Genomic DNA, 14,426 nt, shown 5'->3' with positions numbered 1-14,426 from the left:
CTGGAGCTCAGGCCCACAGGTGGCCAGAGGCAGCCTGGGGTGGTGCTTGGGCCAGCCTGGGGGCCAGTGGCCTGGGTGGCACTGGGGGGGTGGGGGCGGCAGTTCAGCCCGGCACTGGGGCCAGCGCTCGGGGGGCCGGCAGGCATGGCTGTAGAGGGTGTGGGGAAGAGTCCTTGGGGCTCCTCCAGCCTCACAGGTTGGGGGGTCCTCGGGGATCCTCTGGCTGAGCAGGGGGCGGGTCCTGGGGCAGATGGGGCAATGCTGGCAGGCTAGCCTCTCCGAAGGAGGGGTTCGTTCGCCGCCCAGGGTTAGTGGCACCTACTTGCCGAAATCCCTTCAGACGCAGTATCACTAGACGTGCTTCATTACAGTACTCTTTCTCTGTCCCTGGCAGAGCCGAGAGACGACATGGAATAGCGTCACTGGATTTCAGCCGGCACACCATGCCCTCTCCCAACAACACTGACTTCAGTCCTTCCTCCTTCATCTTGTCTGGCACACCCGGTCTGGAAGTTGCCCGTTTCTGGCTGGCGTTCCCTCTGTGCTCCATGTACCTCGTGGCCATTGTAGGCAACGGCGCAGTGGTGTTCATTGTAAAGACGGAGCAGAGCCTCCATGCCCCCATGTATTTCTTCCTCTGTATGCTGGCTGCCGTCGACCTGGCGCTATCCACCAGCACCATGCCCAGAATGCTCTCCTACCTGTGGTTTGACTGGAGGGAAATCAGCTTCGGCGCCTGCCTGCTCCAGATGTTCCTCATCCACTCCCTGTCCGCTGTCGAGTCCACCGTCTTGCTGGCCATGGCCTGGGATAGGTACATGGCCATCTGCCACCCTCTGCGGCACGCCACCATCCTCACCAATCCAATGACGGCGAAGATAGGCCTGGCCGCTATGGCTAGGGGCATGCTGTTCTTCCTCCCTTTGCCCTTGCTCATTCTTCGCCTGTCGTTCTGCGGCTCCAACGTCCTGTCGCACTCCTATTGTTTGCACCAGGACGTTATGAACCTGGCCTGCACCAGCATCACAGCCAATGTCGTCTATGGCTTGACTGCTATCCTCTTGGTGATGGGCCTCGACGCGCTGCTGATTGCCCTGTCCTACTTCATGATCATCAAGGCTGTCTTGCAGCTGTCCTTGAGGAAGGAGCGTGTCAAGGCTTTCAGCACCTGCGTGGCCCACCTCTGTGTGGTCCTGGCTTTCTACATGCCACTGATTGGACTGTCCGTGGTGCACAGGTTTGGGAAAGGTCTCACTCCACTGGTTCAGGTTGTCATGGGGGACATCTACCTCCTGATGCCGCCCCTGCTGAATCCCATTGTCTATGGAGCAAGAACCAAACAGATACGCAGACGGATCCTGAGGTGGATTCTCCATCACTGACCATTTTTAAATCAAGATGGGATGTTTCTCTAACAGCTCTGTTCTGGAAATAATTCTGGGGCAGGTCTCTGGCCTGTGCTACGCAGGAGGTCAGACTAGATGATCACAATGGTCCCTTCCGGCCTTGGAATCCATAACTTAAGATAATTAATGAAGGAGCCACTGAGAGACTTGCCTCCACTTTGTCTTCTGGATCCACCTGTCTTCTCTTAGAATCATAGAACATCGGGGTTGGAAGGGACCTCAGGAGGTCATCTAGTCCAACCCCCTGCTCGAAGCAGGGCCAATCCCCAATTTTTGACCCAGATCCCTAAATGGCTCCCTCAAGGATTGAACTCACAACCCTGGGTTTAGCAGGCCACTGCTCAAACCACTGAGCTCTCCCTCCCCCACAACTCGGTCACTCCACTCGCTCCTGAGCCCGTGCTCCAGTCGGCCCCCGCCTCCACTAGCCATTCTGGACCCTCCCCCCCGCAGCAGGCCTGGGTGCCCCGCTCTGTGCTACCCTGGCTCTGCGGGCAGGGTGCTGGGATGAACCCTGCTCCTGAGGGAATCCCTCAGCACGGGGCCCAGACGTTTCTATTGTCCCACATAAAACGACATTCCGCCTCAGAAGTGCTGCAGTGCCGCCTCTTGCCCCCAGAGGCCGCTGTGGCACTAGACCAGCCGGCATGAGCGCAGCCGGCTCTTCTGGCGCCACAGCGGCCTCTGGGGGGCAACGGGCGGCACTGCAGCACTGCTGAGGCGGAATGCGTTTTAGGTGGGAAAATACAGCACGATGCGGGGCAGATGGATTCTGCATTTCCCCAGATGCGCAGAATTCCCCCCAGAGTAACCTGATTGACAGTCTTGAATGGGAGCAGACGTGAGAGAGTCTATGTGTGGGAATAGGCCATCTACTCTCAAGCACCTTATTCATGGCCGTGTTTGGTTTTTTCCAAATGCATGCAAAGGAAGGACAGGTGTATGACTAAAGCACTCCTTTTCGCTCCTGGAATTACTTTCCAGGGGGCATGTTTGTACATTCCAGTTGTATTTTGGTGGGGAAACTTGACACTGCCCTTTTTTCAAGCCACACTGCAGAGCAGAGATGAAAATGCTTTGATGCCTGAGCTCGTGTAAACTGGCGTAACTCCACTGACACTGAGGGACTGGCTCAGAGGCTATTACTCCCCTGCATCTGAAAGGGCAATGTTTACAGGAGAAACTACATTTACATTTTCACACTCGTCAATTTTTTATCTCCTTTCTTTACTCAGAATGTGTAGTGTTTGTCTCAGACATAGCTATATGCAGACGTAAATGTCAGAAATAACGAGCTCTAACAGGTGTCGCGGATCCACAGGATTAGCGCTGCAGCCCCCCAAGCTTTGGAACAGTCTCTGGTAGGAGCCCCGTCAGTGTGCCGGATCCCCTATGGGTCTTGCTCTTCCTCCAGAGTGAGCCACATGGCTTCACCATCTCCTTAAACTGATCCTCTGGGTTTTCTGCCCTCGTGCTTCACCCCATGAGCTCTGTTCAGTGAGTCCGACGGAAGCAGACCCCCGATGGAGGCTCGCCCACACTTCAGGGATTACGGCTCCTCGCCCAGCGTCTGCAGCAGCGTTCACAAACCAGTCGGGTTTATTCATTAACTGGAACATGGCATAGGTAGTCTTTATGGCAGCAGAGAGAACTGAAGGTTAAAGCACAGTTCATTCTGGTCAGCTCAGAGCCCAGCCAAGCTGTAGTAACCCTTTGGCTCAAGCTCTGTTGGTCTCCAAGTCTGACTGCCCTGGTCAGAGTCCAGGTGAGATCCCCAGCTCCTTCTAGGAGCCAGCTCTTATCCCCCGCACCCTTCCAGTCCTTTGATCTCAGGCCAGGGATTGTTGTTCAGTGGGGAAGTCCATCTCCTCATGGGGCGTGGGGTGCTAGGTGCCAATGGCTTGCTGATTGGACTTGCCACTGTTGTCCCGAATGCTCCATTGATATGGAGACTAAGGCCCAGACAGCTAGGAGACTCCTAGACCTACGTCTCTAAGGTCCAGTCTACACTACAGACCTATCTCCGTGTAACTGTGTCACGTGAGGATGTGAAAAATCTACAGCCTTAAGCGATGCCGTTACACCGACCTAACCCACACGTAGACAGCCTATGTTGGTGGGAGAGCTTCGCCCACTGACATAGCTACCACCTCTCAGGGAGATGGCTTAACTACACTGTTGGGAGACCTCTCTCCCATTGGCTTAAGAGCATCTTCATTAAAGCACTAAGGTGGGACAGCTGAATCGGTGCAGCTCCACTGATGCCTCATTTTAGGTGTAGACCTGCCCTTAGACTGCCCTGGGTGCAAACAGTCCTTTCCCACCCCGGCTGGGTAACAATGCAGCACACGGGGAAACTGAGACACACACAGGACTCAAAAAACAAAATTGGCTAGAGGTCTGGTCAGCCTGCCTCCCATTAGAGGAGAGGAATGGCACACCAGAGCAGTATTGGTTCCAAGAGCACCTAGTTGGCTCAAGGTCAATAAGCTGTCATTGGGGAGTGGCTGGAGAGAAGGACCATGTGGCTCATGGAGAACACATGTTGCTGTTGCTGCTGATGGAAGAAAGAGGCCCCGACAAGCCTGACGTTGGGGGTGCAGGCGCCAAGGGATTGGCCAGGGCATATTCACAGCCGGACTGGGAGAGCGGCCCAGATGTAGTGGAAGAGCCCAAACCAGCACGGTGGCCAGAGGCCTGGGCACCAGGCAACAGAGCTGAAACTGGGGCTTGCCACTCTGAGCTCGTACTGCAAGAGGCAGGAGGCACCATGTTTGGGGACTCAGAGACCTGGGGAGGGGCAGCTTGGACTTTTAGGGTATGTCTTCACAGCCATGTAAGCCCAGGGTTAGTGGGATTTGAGTCAGTTGACCCGTGTTAGAGAATCCTGGGCTGGAGCAGCTCCCCTATATTAAGTATTTTCTAACCTGTGCTCAAACCTAGGGCTCTGGTGTCCACACTTCAGTGCACAGACCCGAGTCAAAGTAACCGTGTCCAGGTCTGGATTTAGGGACAGGTGACCCAGGAGAGCACCTGGGGTACTGGCCTTGGGGGAGTGTTGGGTTCAGGGTGCTGTTTTTGTTGTTAGCCACGAAAGGGAAAACAGAATGTTTGAAGTAAAATGTTTCAGGCATTCTGTATGTGGGTTCATTTTTCACTAGCCTCCTAGAATGTTCTGGACCTTTGTAGAATCTCAGGGAACCTTCCAGACTTTCTGAGAACGACATTTCCTTTGAACCTCCTAGAATGTTGTCAGCCAGGCCCCCGTATGTAGATAAGGGATGGGGCGTCGCCAGCCAGTCAGTGAGATATAAGAATGAAATGAAGTGAGAGACCAGCTGCAATATTGTGAACCTTGTTTTATTGTGTAATTGTGAAAGTGTACTTGTGTTTTAAGACTTGAAGAGTGAGTGTAAGGCTAGTGAGTTACCAAGTGACTGAGGTTTACAATGCTCAGATGGAACTGGTGCAGTCGAGTAAACCTGAGGCCAGAATATGACACGAGACGCAAAGCCTGGCAAATCAGATTACTGACTTCAAATTTCTTGTCTCAATTGCGGTTTGGCAAGGCATTAGAAACTCAGTCAATGGACATTGCAACTGCTACTACTTTGATGCGAAGCTGCCTTGATCTCGTTGTGGCCTAAGAGACAATGGATTTGAAGATGCCATCACTGCTGCCAGAGAAATGTGGAAAACTTAGGAGTTGAGCCTATCTTCAAAGAAACTCGTATTCATCAGAAGAAGAGACAGTTTGGTTATGAGAGCAGAGATGAGGTGATGGGAAGCTCAGAAGAAAAATTCAAGAGGAAGCTTTTTTGCTCACTCATTGACACAGCTGGAGTGTCCATTGAAGAAAGGTTTGGATAAATGAAGCACCACAAAAAGACCTGGAGGGTTTTGTATGACCTTAGTAAGCTGCCGGTGGACAGGAAAACACTCTTGAACAATTGTACGGAACTTCAATGGACGCTGACACATGGGGAAATGTTTGGATGTCAGTGATAAAGACTTCTATGTCGAATTGGACAACATCCGTCACATTTTGTTGCATGGGAAGCATTCTCTACTCCAAGTTCTCCAATTCATTCATGATGCAGAGCTGAAGGACAATTTTCCTAATATGTGGATAGCTTTAAGGATTCTGCTCATGCTGCAAGTCACAGTAGTGAGCAGGGCCATCCCTAGCGGGTTTGGGGCCCAGGGTGGAAGTGACGGATTTGTCTTCCAGGATCGACTGCCCCGACGAAATGCACCGGCCCGTGGGGTCCCCCAAAGCGCGGGCCCTGGAGCGGTGGCCCCAATTTGACCTACCCAAGGGACGTCTCCAGTCGTGAGTGGTGAGCACAGCTTTCTGAAGCGCAGGCTCATTAAAATATATCTTTGATTAATGGTGGCTGATGAGAGACTGATATGGCTTGCTATTTTATCACTTGAAAATCCCACTGGCCAGTCATTGGCTCTCTCTCTGTGCTGCAGTTCCCGAGGGCAAAGGCGAGAAAAGCCACTATTTGAACTAAAGGACGAGGGTTAACATTCCACAGCTGTCACCTGCTGTAAGACTATTTAATGCTGGTCCACCCAATGTTGGTGCACGGTTCCATTTCTTGTTGTTTGTACATATCAGTTATTCTTAAAATTAAAAAGTTTCAAAATGCGTAGGGGCTCTCTGATAGTGTCTTTGCAGACTGGTGATCAGAAGAGACTGGGTTAATGCTGCTGTTTGTCCAGGCGGTGGAGGAGGGGGTCTTCTGTTTTCCATAGAGTGGCATGCAAATTGTTGGGATAAAGAAGACTAAGGAAGTTGTCCCATGGAATTGTGGGATACTTCCAATTGACTCCTGGGACATGAGTTAAGCAGGGCTGCGGCTACACTGCAAAGGAAGAGGGCTCAGACCCTGGGTCTCAGCTTGACTTGACCTCGGACCCTCCAGCCCTGCAGGGTCCTGGAACTCTGGGTCCAAGCCCTGAGTTAGCGCAATTAAAGGGTAAATGTAAGGGGGATTAGCCCTGAGCCTGGGCTCAAGCCTGGGTTTATGTTCCAGTGTAGACATACTCTCAGTCGCATTAGTGGGTATTAGGCTATATATTGAGGCACTGGGGACTCCGTACATTGTGCTGGAGCTGAGGGGAGGACAGTGACTCCCCACAGGGGCCCTTGAACGGTCCCTACCTGAGGGCTTGTCTCTGCCCAGACTCAATTGTTGGTTTTCGCTGAGTGCAGCATTTCTGCATGGCACAAACTCCTGCCGCCTCAGGGCTTGTGGGAGGGAACCAAGGGCCCTGGGTCTAGTAGGAGTCAAGCAGGGTATTCTCAGGAATGTAGGTTGGCACTGGGGATCCACTTAATGAACCTGGGGTTCTCCCACCAGCACTTAGTTCCCAGGGCCAGGCTCTATCCAGTAACCACAGCACTTCCTGACGGGTCCGGTGATGGAAACTTCCTCCTTCACTAAGCATGAGATACATGCAAGAATCATAGAATCATAGAATCATAGAATATCAGGGTTGGAAGGGACCCCAGAAGGTCATCTAGTCCAACCCCCTGCTCAAAGCAGGACCAATTCCCAGTTAAATAATCCCAGCCAGGGCTTTGTCAAGCCTGACCTTAAAAACCTCTAAGGAAGGAGATTCTACCACCTCCCTAGGTAACGCATTCCAGTGTTTCACCACCCTCTTAGTGAAAAAGTTTTTCCTAATATCCAATCTAAACCTCCCCCACTGCAACTTGAGACCATTACTCCTCGTTCTGTCATCTGCTACCATTGAGAACAGTCTAGAGCCATCCTCTTTGGAACCCCCTTTCAGGTAGTTGAAAGCAGCTATCAAATCCCCCCTCATTCTTCTCTTCTGCAGGCTAAACAATCCCAGCTCCCTCAGCCTCTCCTCATAAGTCATGTGTTCCAGACCCCTAATCATTTTTGTTGCCCTTCGCTGGACTCTCTCCAATTTATCCACATCCTTCTTGTAGTGTGGGGCCCAAAACTGGACACAGTACTCCAGATGAGGCCTCACCAATGTCGAATAGAGGGGAACGATCACGTCCCTCGATCTGCTCGCTATGCCCCTACTTATATATCCCAAAATGCCATTGGCCTTCTTGGCAACAAGGGCACACTGCTGACTCATATCCAGCTTCTCGTCCACTGTCACCCCTAGGTCCTTTTCCGCAGAACTGCTGCCTAGCCATTCGGTCCCTAGTCTGTAGCTGTGCATTGGGTTCTTCCGTCCTAAGTGCAGGACCCTGCACTTATCCTTATTGAACCTCATCAGATTCCTTTTGGCCCAATCTTCCAATTGGTCTAGGTCCTTCTGTATCCTATCCCTCCCCTCCAGCGTATCTACCACTCCTCCCAGTTTAGTATCATCCGCAAATTTGCTGAGAGTGCAATCCACACCATCCTCCAGATCATTTATGAAGATATTGAATTGGTATCCCCTTTCCTCCTGCTGCTTTCTCTATAACTGGAGCTGATTAGAGAGCAGTCCCAGATGCTCTTCCCCCTCCACAGAGAGTCAAGAATGTTCTATCCATGAAAATATTTGGAATAAACTATATTTTAGAGCATTTTACAAAGATTCCACCGGGACAGAAATACCCTCCCTCCCCAATGGTAGGCAGCTTTCCTGAGCCTCCATTCTCAAGGCACATCAGTTGTCGCAACCTGGATTGACAGGAGCGTCCCATCATGTTACCATCCATCAAAAAATAAACATAAGTTTGGATGGGCAGTAGCAAACCAGTGGGGACAATAATGAGATCAGGGAAAACAGGCTCTGAGTGCCTCGGGTTACTCTCATGTGTGTTACAAGCAGAACATTTCCACTTCCAAAAAGTCTTGTTTTCGTAGCGCTGGTTTCCATGTGACAAATGCATGAGCACAGCTGGTCTGGCGCTATTTCCATTTGTCAGGCCTAAATCCTGTGGAAATAGCGGATGATATTCATCATAGTTAAAATGGAGTCCTACATCTCATACGATAGCGATGAGGGCCAGGGAACAGAGAACCTACCCATGGAGGATTAATGGAGTTTTATTCACCTCAACTCTTAAATCCAGTGAGTGGGAGTGTGCTCAGATGCTGGTGTGCAGCGCTGAGGGGTGGCAGAAAGAGAAAGGCTTTCTCGTACCTTCTAATTACAGCTCTGGTTTCACCCCTTTCCATATCATTGAGAGCTCTGCTGAGACACCCTGTGCAAATACCATATTAATGAACAATGATAACAAAAGCAATGGGCCTTGTATGCAATCAGTATGTCCACAATTTCCAAACATCACGTTTTAATCATTTCATTTTTCGTTGCTCTTGTGATTGTGTATATTTTTGCATATATTGTGCACTATACAATTTCTCTCTTAAAATTGTCTTTAACACTGTCCTGAAACAGACATAAAGGTGAGGAAGACACAAAGAACAGGTGATCAAAAAGTTGGAGACAGGGTGACATTACAAGTGGAAGAAGGAGACTGTCAGGACATTGTTAAGCATTTTAAAAATAGCTTTTGAGTAACTTGCAGCACAGAGATACACTACAAAACATCCCTGACCAATGTAGGGAAGCATTTCAGTGTTGTTTTTTAGCCTTCCTCTCACAAAATAGCCAAGTTAACTTTTTCTGTAACTGCTCAAGTAACGTCGCAAGATATGGTGGAAAGATACAATATACAGTCAGGGGAAAATTCTGCACTAGGACACACACAGAGGTTCTAGCTGGAGTCAGCAGAAGCCACACGTGGGCAGCTGTTCAAGGCTAACAGGTAGGTAAATATGCAGATTGATGTTAGATGGTTGGAAGGAGGGATGGGTGGAGGAATATAGGGATAGATTCATGTGCAGAACTTGGCCTCTGAGGTGGGAACAGTCTTTTACCAGGTGCTGTTGGGAAAAGGAGCATTGGTGATATTCAGTGTTAAAGATGAGCCAGTGGTATGAGTAAAATAAGCAATCATCTAAACTTTCATTCCCCAGCTGCTAAAAATAATTAACTTCCACTAAATAATTAACTTCTGCTAATAATTAACTTCTGCTAAAAATAATTACTTGTGTTCATGGTGATTCTGTTCTTCTGGGTCTTGGGCAGGATTGTCAACGTAGCTGGAAGGAAGGAAGCACCAGAACTTTCAAGAGAGCATCTTCTTGTGGGATTTCCAGCCCAAAAGTCTCCAGAGTTCCTGTTAGATCAGAATTCAAAGCTCTGGGTGCCTGTCTGAACCTTCTGCATCTCGCTCATTGCTGTTTAGCATCCTCAAAGCCAAGCCTTGAGTCTCTTTGGATAGAATGGCTCAGCAGCCGGCCCCTGATCTGCTTGGTCTTCATGCCGTATATGATGGGGTTCAGCATGGGCGGCACCACAATGTAGAGGTGTGCCAGCAGGATGTGGATGTGCGTGGGGATGTTCTGGCCCCAGCGCTGTGTGTAGAAGGAGAACAGCCCCGGGGTGTAGAAGAGCAGGATGACACACACGTGGGAGCCACAGGTGCTAAAGGACTTCAGGCGCGCGTCCCTGGAGGACAGGCTCAGGACGGCCCGGAGGATCAGGATGTAGGAGATGGTGATGAAGATGGAGTCTGAGGCCACCACAAAGGTCGCGGTCGTTATCCCGTAGACATAGTTGAGCATGGTGTCCCCACAGGCCAGCTTCACCACGGCCATGTGCTCGCAGTAGGAGTGGGAGATGACCCTGGGACCACAGTAGGGCAGGCGGCTGACCATGCACGTCAAGGGGGTCATCAGGCTGATGCCCCGCACAAAGACGGCCAACCCGATCTTGGCAATGATGGCGTTGGTGAGGATGGCGGTGTAGCGCAATGGCTTGCAGATGGCGACGTAGCGGTCAAAGGCCATGGCCAGCAGCACCCCCGACTCCATGGCAGAGAAACTGTGGATGAAGAACATCTGGACCACGCAGCACTCAAAGCCGATTTCATGGGAGTGGAACCAGAAGATGCTCAGGATCTTGGGCACGGTGGAGGTGGTGAGCACCAGGTCGATGCCTGCCAGCATGCAGAGGAAGTAATACATGGGCAAGTGCAGGCTCGGCTCCGTCTTGATCACAAAGAGGAGGATGAAGTTCCCCAGCAGGGCCACAACGTACATGGCACAGAATGGGAAGGCGATCCAGAAGTGGGTGGCCTCCAGCCCCGGAATGCCCATTAGGAGGAAGGTGGAGGGGTTGGAGTGATTGTAGCGTGACATGGGGCACGGCCAGTTTCCAGGACCATTTCGGAGGCTGGAATTGAAACCACACAGCAGGTTAGTGTCGGCAATGAAGACACTTTGTCCTCTCTGGATCCCAGCGCATGCAGAAAGCCCCTCTCTGCCTTCTCCCATATGGAGAATTGCAGCCCCATCACCCCGCCTCCACCAGCTCCTGCGCCTCCCCAGCTTCATTCTCCGCAGGATCCAGTTCAAAATGGCCATCGTTTCTACAGCTTTCCTGGGATTTGCTCAAGCTGTGCACACGGAGCTTTTCTCTATGCTCTTCTCACGGCGGTTTCCCCTCAGAGCTGGACTCCAGCAGTACCCCCAATTCCAGTTTGGGGGACCTGAAAGGACAACTAGCTCAAAGTCTGAATGACTTTAGTCAACAGCCCAGAAGGGTTTAAACACCAGAGAAATGGAAGGTTCAGTAGAATCTTGAGATGGGGTCACAAAGGTCTTGATTCACCCCTGTGCCTCAGAAGGGGGTAAAGAGCATCTCCATCCATCCATAGAGATTCTGCGGTACAGTTTCATTCATTTAAGATTTCTACTATATTTGACTCTGCTTTCTTTCACACTCCATCAGAACAACCTAGTCTGTCATTCCAATATATTTTGTACCCTAATATTACCGTGTGCCATTGATTATCGTCATTCCACCAAATTTCTACAATGCCTATTATAGCAATATCCTCATTTAATACCAGGCAGTCAAGTTCACCCACCTTTTATTCCGACTTCTAGCATTTGTATACAGGCACTTATAAAATTTGTCAATATTTATCTTTCTGCCTCATGAAGTTGCAATGATCACAATACTTTAATAACTGCTCTTGTACAGTGCTTTTTAGGCATAGATCTCAAAATCTTTCACAAAGGAGGGGAAGTATTGTTATCCTTAACTGTACAGGTGGGGAAACTGAGGCACAGAGTGGGGACTTGGTCAGCTACAGAATGGGAAATAAAACATGTCTCTGAATTGCCAGTCTAGGGACTTAAACTCATTAAACAATGAGTAAAGCAAAGTCTTCCAGTGCTTAAGCATCATATAGATGTATTTTTCTAAGCACTCTGTGTTATAGGCCCAAGGATAAATCCTCTATCCCTAAAATGCTCTGAGAATTTCAGTCTTAAAGGCCAAGAAACATTTGAAAGATGGTTACCAAGGTTCACTTTGTGTGGTTTGCAGTTTAAGGCAATCTATTTCAACGTCACTACTGTGAAAATGTTGTCCAGGTGTTTTTCTCTCTGAGAGTTGATTGTAGAAAGAATGGACCGTAGGGTAATAAACTTGGTGAGCTTTGAGTTCTTTGAGCCAGATCCACAGCTGGTGTAAGCAAGCACAGCTCCCCCTGCCTACAACGGAACGGGAAGAGCAAGCTGGCTGGGAAGACCATGCCCGTCCATCACCCTGTAAGCCTCTGTCTGCAAAACCACTTAATTTCTCTGCTTCTCGGTTACTGGCATTAAGTTACCCCCTGCGCAGCGCTGACAGCCCCACTGGTTTCTGGCATTGTACCACATCTGGCCGTGTACAATAAAGCACCTTCAGATGCATGTTCCACACGAGATGCTGTGTAGCCGGGGTGCTGTACTAGAACCAGTTTCTCCTTGTCTCCACTACTTCACTCTCTCCTTCTGAATGCTCATCCCCCGCCTGCATGGGACTCCACTCACAGCCCCTTCCCTGCACCTGCTATATTAGACCCTCAGAATCGGGAGAAGCAGTTTTTGCCCTTGGAAAGCAGGAAGTTCAGAAATAGCCCGTCCCTTTGGTCTGTTTGGGCTCACTACCCATGCAGACTGTCCCCTTGGCCTGTGCAGAAAATTCCTTCCCTGCCTCTACAGGGAGTCTTATTTCTGCTGTCCTGTCGGTCACATGTTTGCCCTTGTCATGTGCCCTGCAACTATGGCTCCCAGCTGGAAAGGGCCAGGGCCTTTCCGGCCTGCCCTGGGGGCATGAATGCACGTCTGCCCAAGGCCCAGCGCTTTGCTATAGGTTCCCAAACATTTACATGGAGTCTGAGACAGAGCCGGTGTTGGGTGCGCTCCTCCACTCCCATCCAGGATTGCAGGGACCACTTCCCCTGTCCCTGGCAAGCACATAATAGCCCTGTGTCTAGATGCCAGCTGTTGCTTACATGGAAAAGTAATATGAAAATATTTATATATTATTGGCTACTGATAGCCGGAACCAAAGAGAAGAGCCAGTAGCAGCGCGTGACCAGTCAGTGCCACATGGACACAGCTTAGAAACGAGGTCTGTTGATAAATGTAGGCAGTTTATACAGAGTTCTCATAGCTGTATTGGTCCCAGGCTATTAGAGAGGCCAGGTGAGTGCAGGAATATCTTTACTGGACCAACTTCTGTCGGTGAGATAGAGACACAGAGCTCTGTGTGGCCCAGAACCTGGTCTCTCTCTCACCAACAGAAGTTGGTCCAATAAAAGATATTCCCTCCCCGACCTTGTCCCTCTGCACACACTTGAGACAGGTTTGATTGTGGGTTCCAATAGCCCCCCACAGCCAACTCTTTGGACCCTTTTATAGCTAACTGCCTCTCATTAACTTTGTGTGCAAAATAATTGCAATTTTTTTTTAAATGCAAAACAGGTTGGAGATTTTAAAAAGTCCCCAGAAATGGGAGCCCACGTGGTAATGAATGAATTGCAGTAAAGCCCTGTGCAGATGGGGCTGCAGCATTTGATTACCAGTCATTTGCCTGAGGAAAGCTTCCCTGTATTGGGAAAAACCAGAACAGGAGCTGAGGGGCATTAACTTTGAATTTTTAACCCTTCCCTCTCTAGTTCTTATCTGCCCCCTCTGTGCTGCTGATGTGGTCCCTTAGTGATGGGCTGGAACATGTCTCCTCCCTGGATGTGCTCAGTGCAGGCAGACACATGGTCTTAGCCATGGCAGATACATGCCCCAGCACAGCAAGTGTGTTCTCTCGGGAGGTCCCTGGCCCCTTTAGCAGCAGCGTTCTGGCTGCCTGTCCCTGCTGCTATCAGCAGTACTGCACCCGAGAGCCGGAGTTTGAAGAGAGCTTGGCCCCACTTTGTCAGGGCTCTGCGCCCACGAGTAGCCTGCGTTTCCCACGAAGCCCCCGGCATGTGAAGCAGCACGTACCCGGCCCATTGAGCCGCACAGCTTGGGCATTCTGCCTGGATGTACATAGTTCCTCTGGAGACAGGCGTGAGTAGTGCTAATCTGCTTCCAGAGATGGGGAAAGTGAGACAAAGAGGCCGTGGCTCTGATCCTGCTTCCACTGAAGGCGGTGGAAAAACTCCCACTGGCTTCCAAGATGCAGTATCGGGCTGTTACTCACGAGCAAGAAACCTGAAAGCTAGCGAGAGTGCCGGTTAAAATTTCTACCTCCTGTTGCTATGCTCCATGCACTGCCCTGGAATCCAGCAGGGCGATGAGAAATGCTGGGCTGATGGATGGTATTTCTGGTTTGGGAAATGCCAGAATTGTCACACAACACCCGCCAGAGCCCTTCATGTTGTGGGGATCTTCCTACATTTTACACCAGTGTGAGGCCGATAATTACCTTACTGCCGATCAGTATTACAGCAGGAAGGCTGTGCTGCTGGCTGGAAAGAAATCAGGGAGACCATGAATGCTCTGCTGAAATGTATTTAAAAACAGACCTTGCAGAGAAGTGAATTTATACAAATAAGTCGAAGTCACCAAAGAGATGTAGACTGGACTGTTGTGATGACAAAAGTAGTGCAAGTCCACAGGGGCGAAAAGGGGACAACAAGGTGTTGCCACACGTGTGTGTGTCTAAGGCTGTAGAAAAGAATGTTTGATG

General features: G+C 50.3%; 2 protein-coding genes across 2 annotated transcripts; one reads left to right on the top strand and one right to left on the bottom strand.

The window, feature by feature from the left end:
- The first annotated feature begins 443 nt into the window (after positions 1 to 443).
- LOC140898610 (olfactory receptor 51E2) lies at positions 444 to 1,382 on the top strand. Its single transcript, XM_073312705.1, has one exon. The coding sequence runs from the start codon at positions 444 to 446 to the stop codon at positions 1,380 to 1,382; it is 939 nt and encodes a 312-aa protein (XP_073168806.1).
- Positions 1,383 to 9,634: 8,252 nt separating this feature from the next.
- Positions 9,635 to 10,603, bottom strand: LOC140905609 (olfactory receptor 52E4). The gene has a single exon (XM_073329119.1). It carries the CDS (start codon positions 10,601 to 10,603, stop codon positions 9,635 to 9,637), a length of 969 nt encoding a protein of 322 aa, XP_073185220.1.
- Positions 10,604 to 14,426: the final 3,823 nt, after the last annotated feature.

The sequence above is a fragment of the Lepidochelys kempii genome, chromosome 1 (assembly GCF_965140285.1).
Source record: "Lepidochelys kempii isolate rLepKem1 chromosome 1, rLepKem1.hap1, whole genome shotgun sequence".
NCBI lineage: Eukaryota > Metazoa > Chordata > Testudines > Cheloniidae > Lepidochelys > Lepidochelys kempii.
The sequence above is the reverse complement of the archived record's forward strand: the minus strand, read 5'-3'. Positions and strand labels throughout refer to the sequence as shown.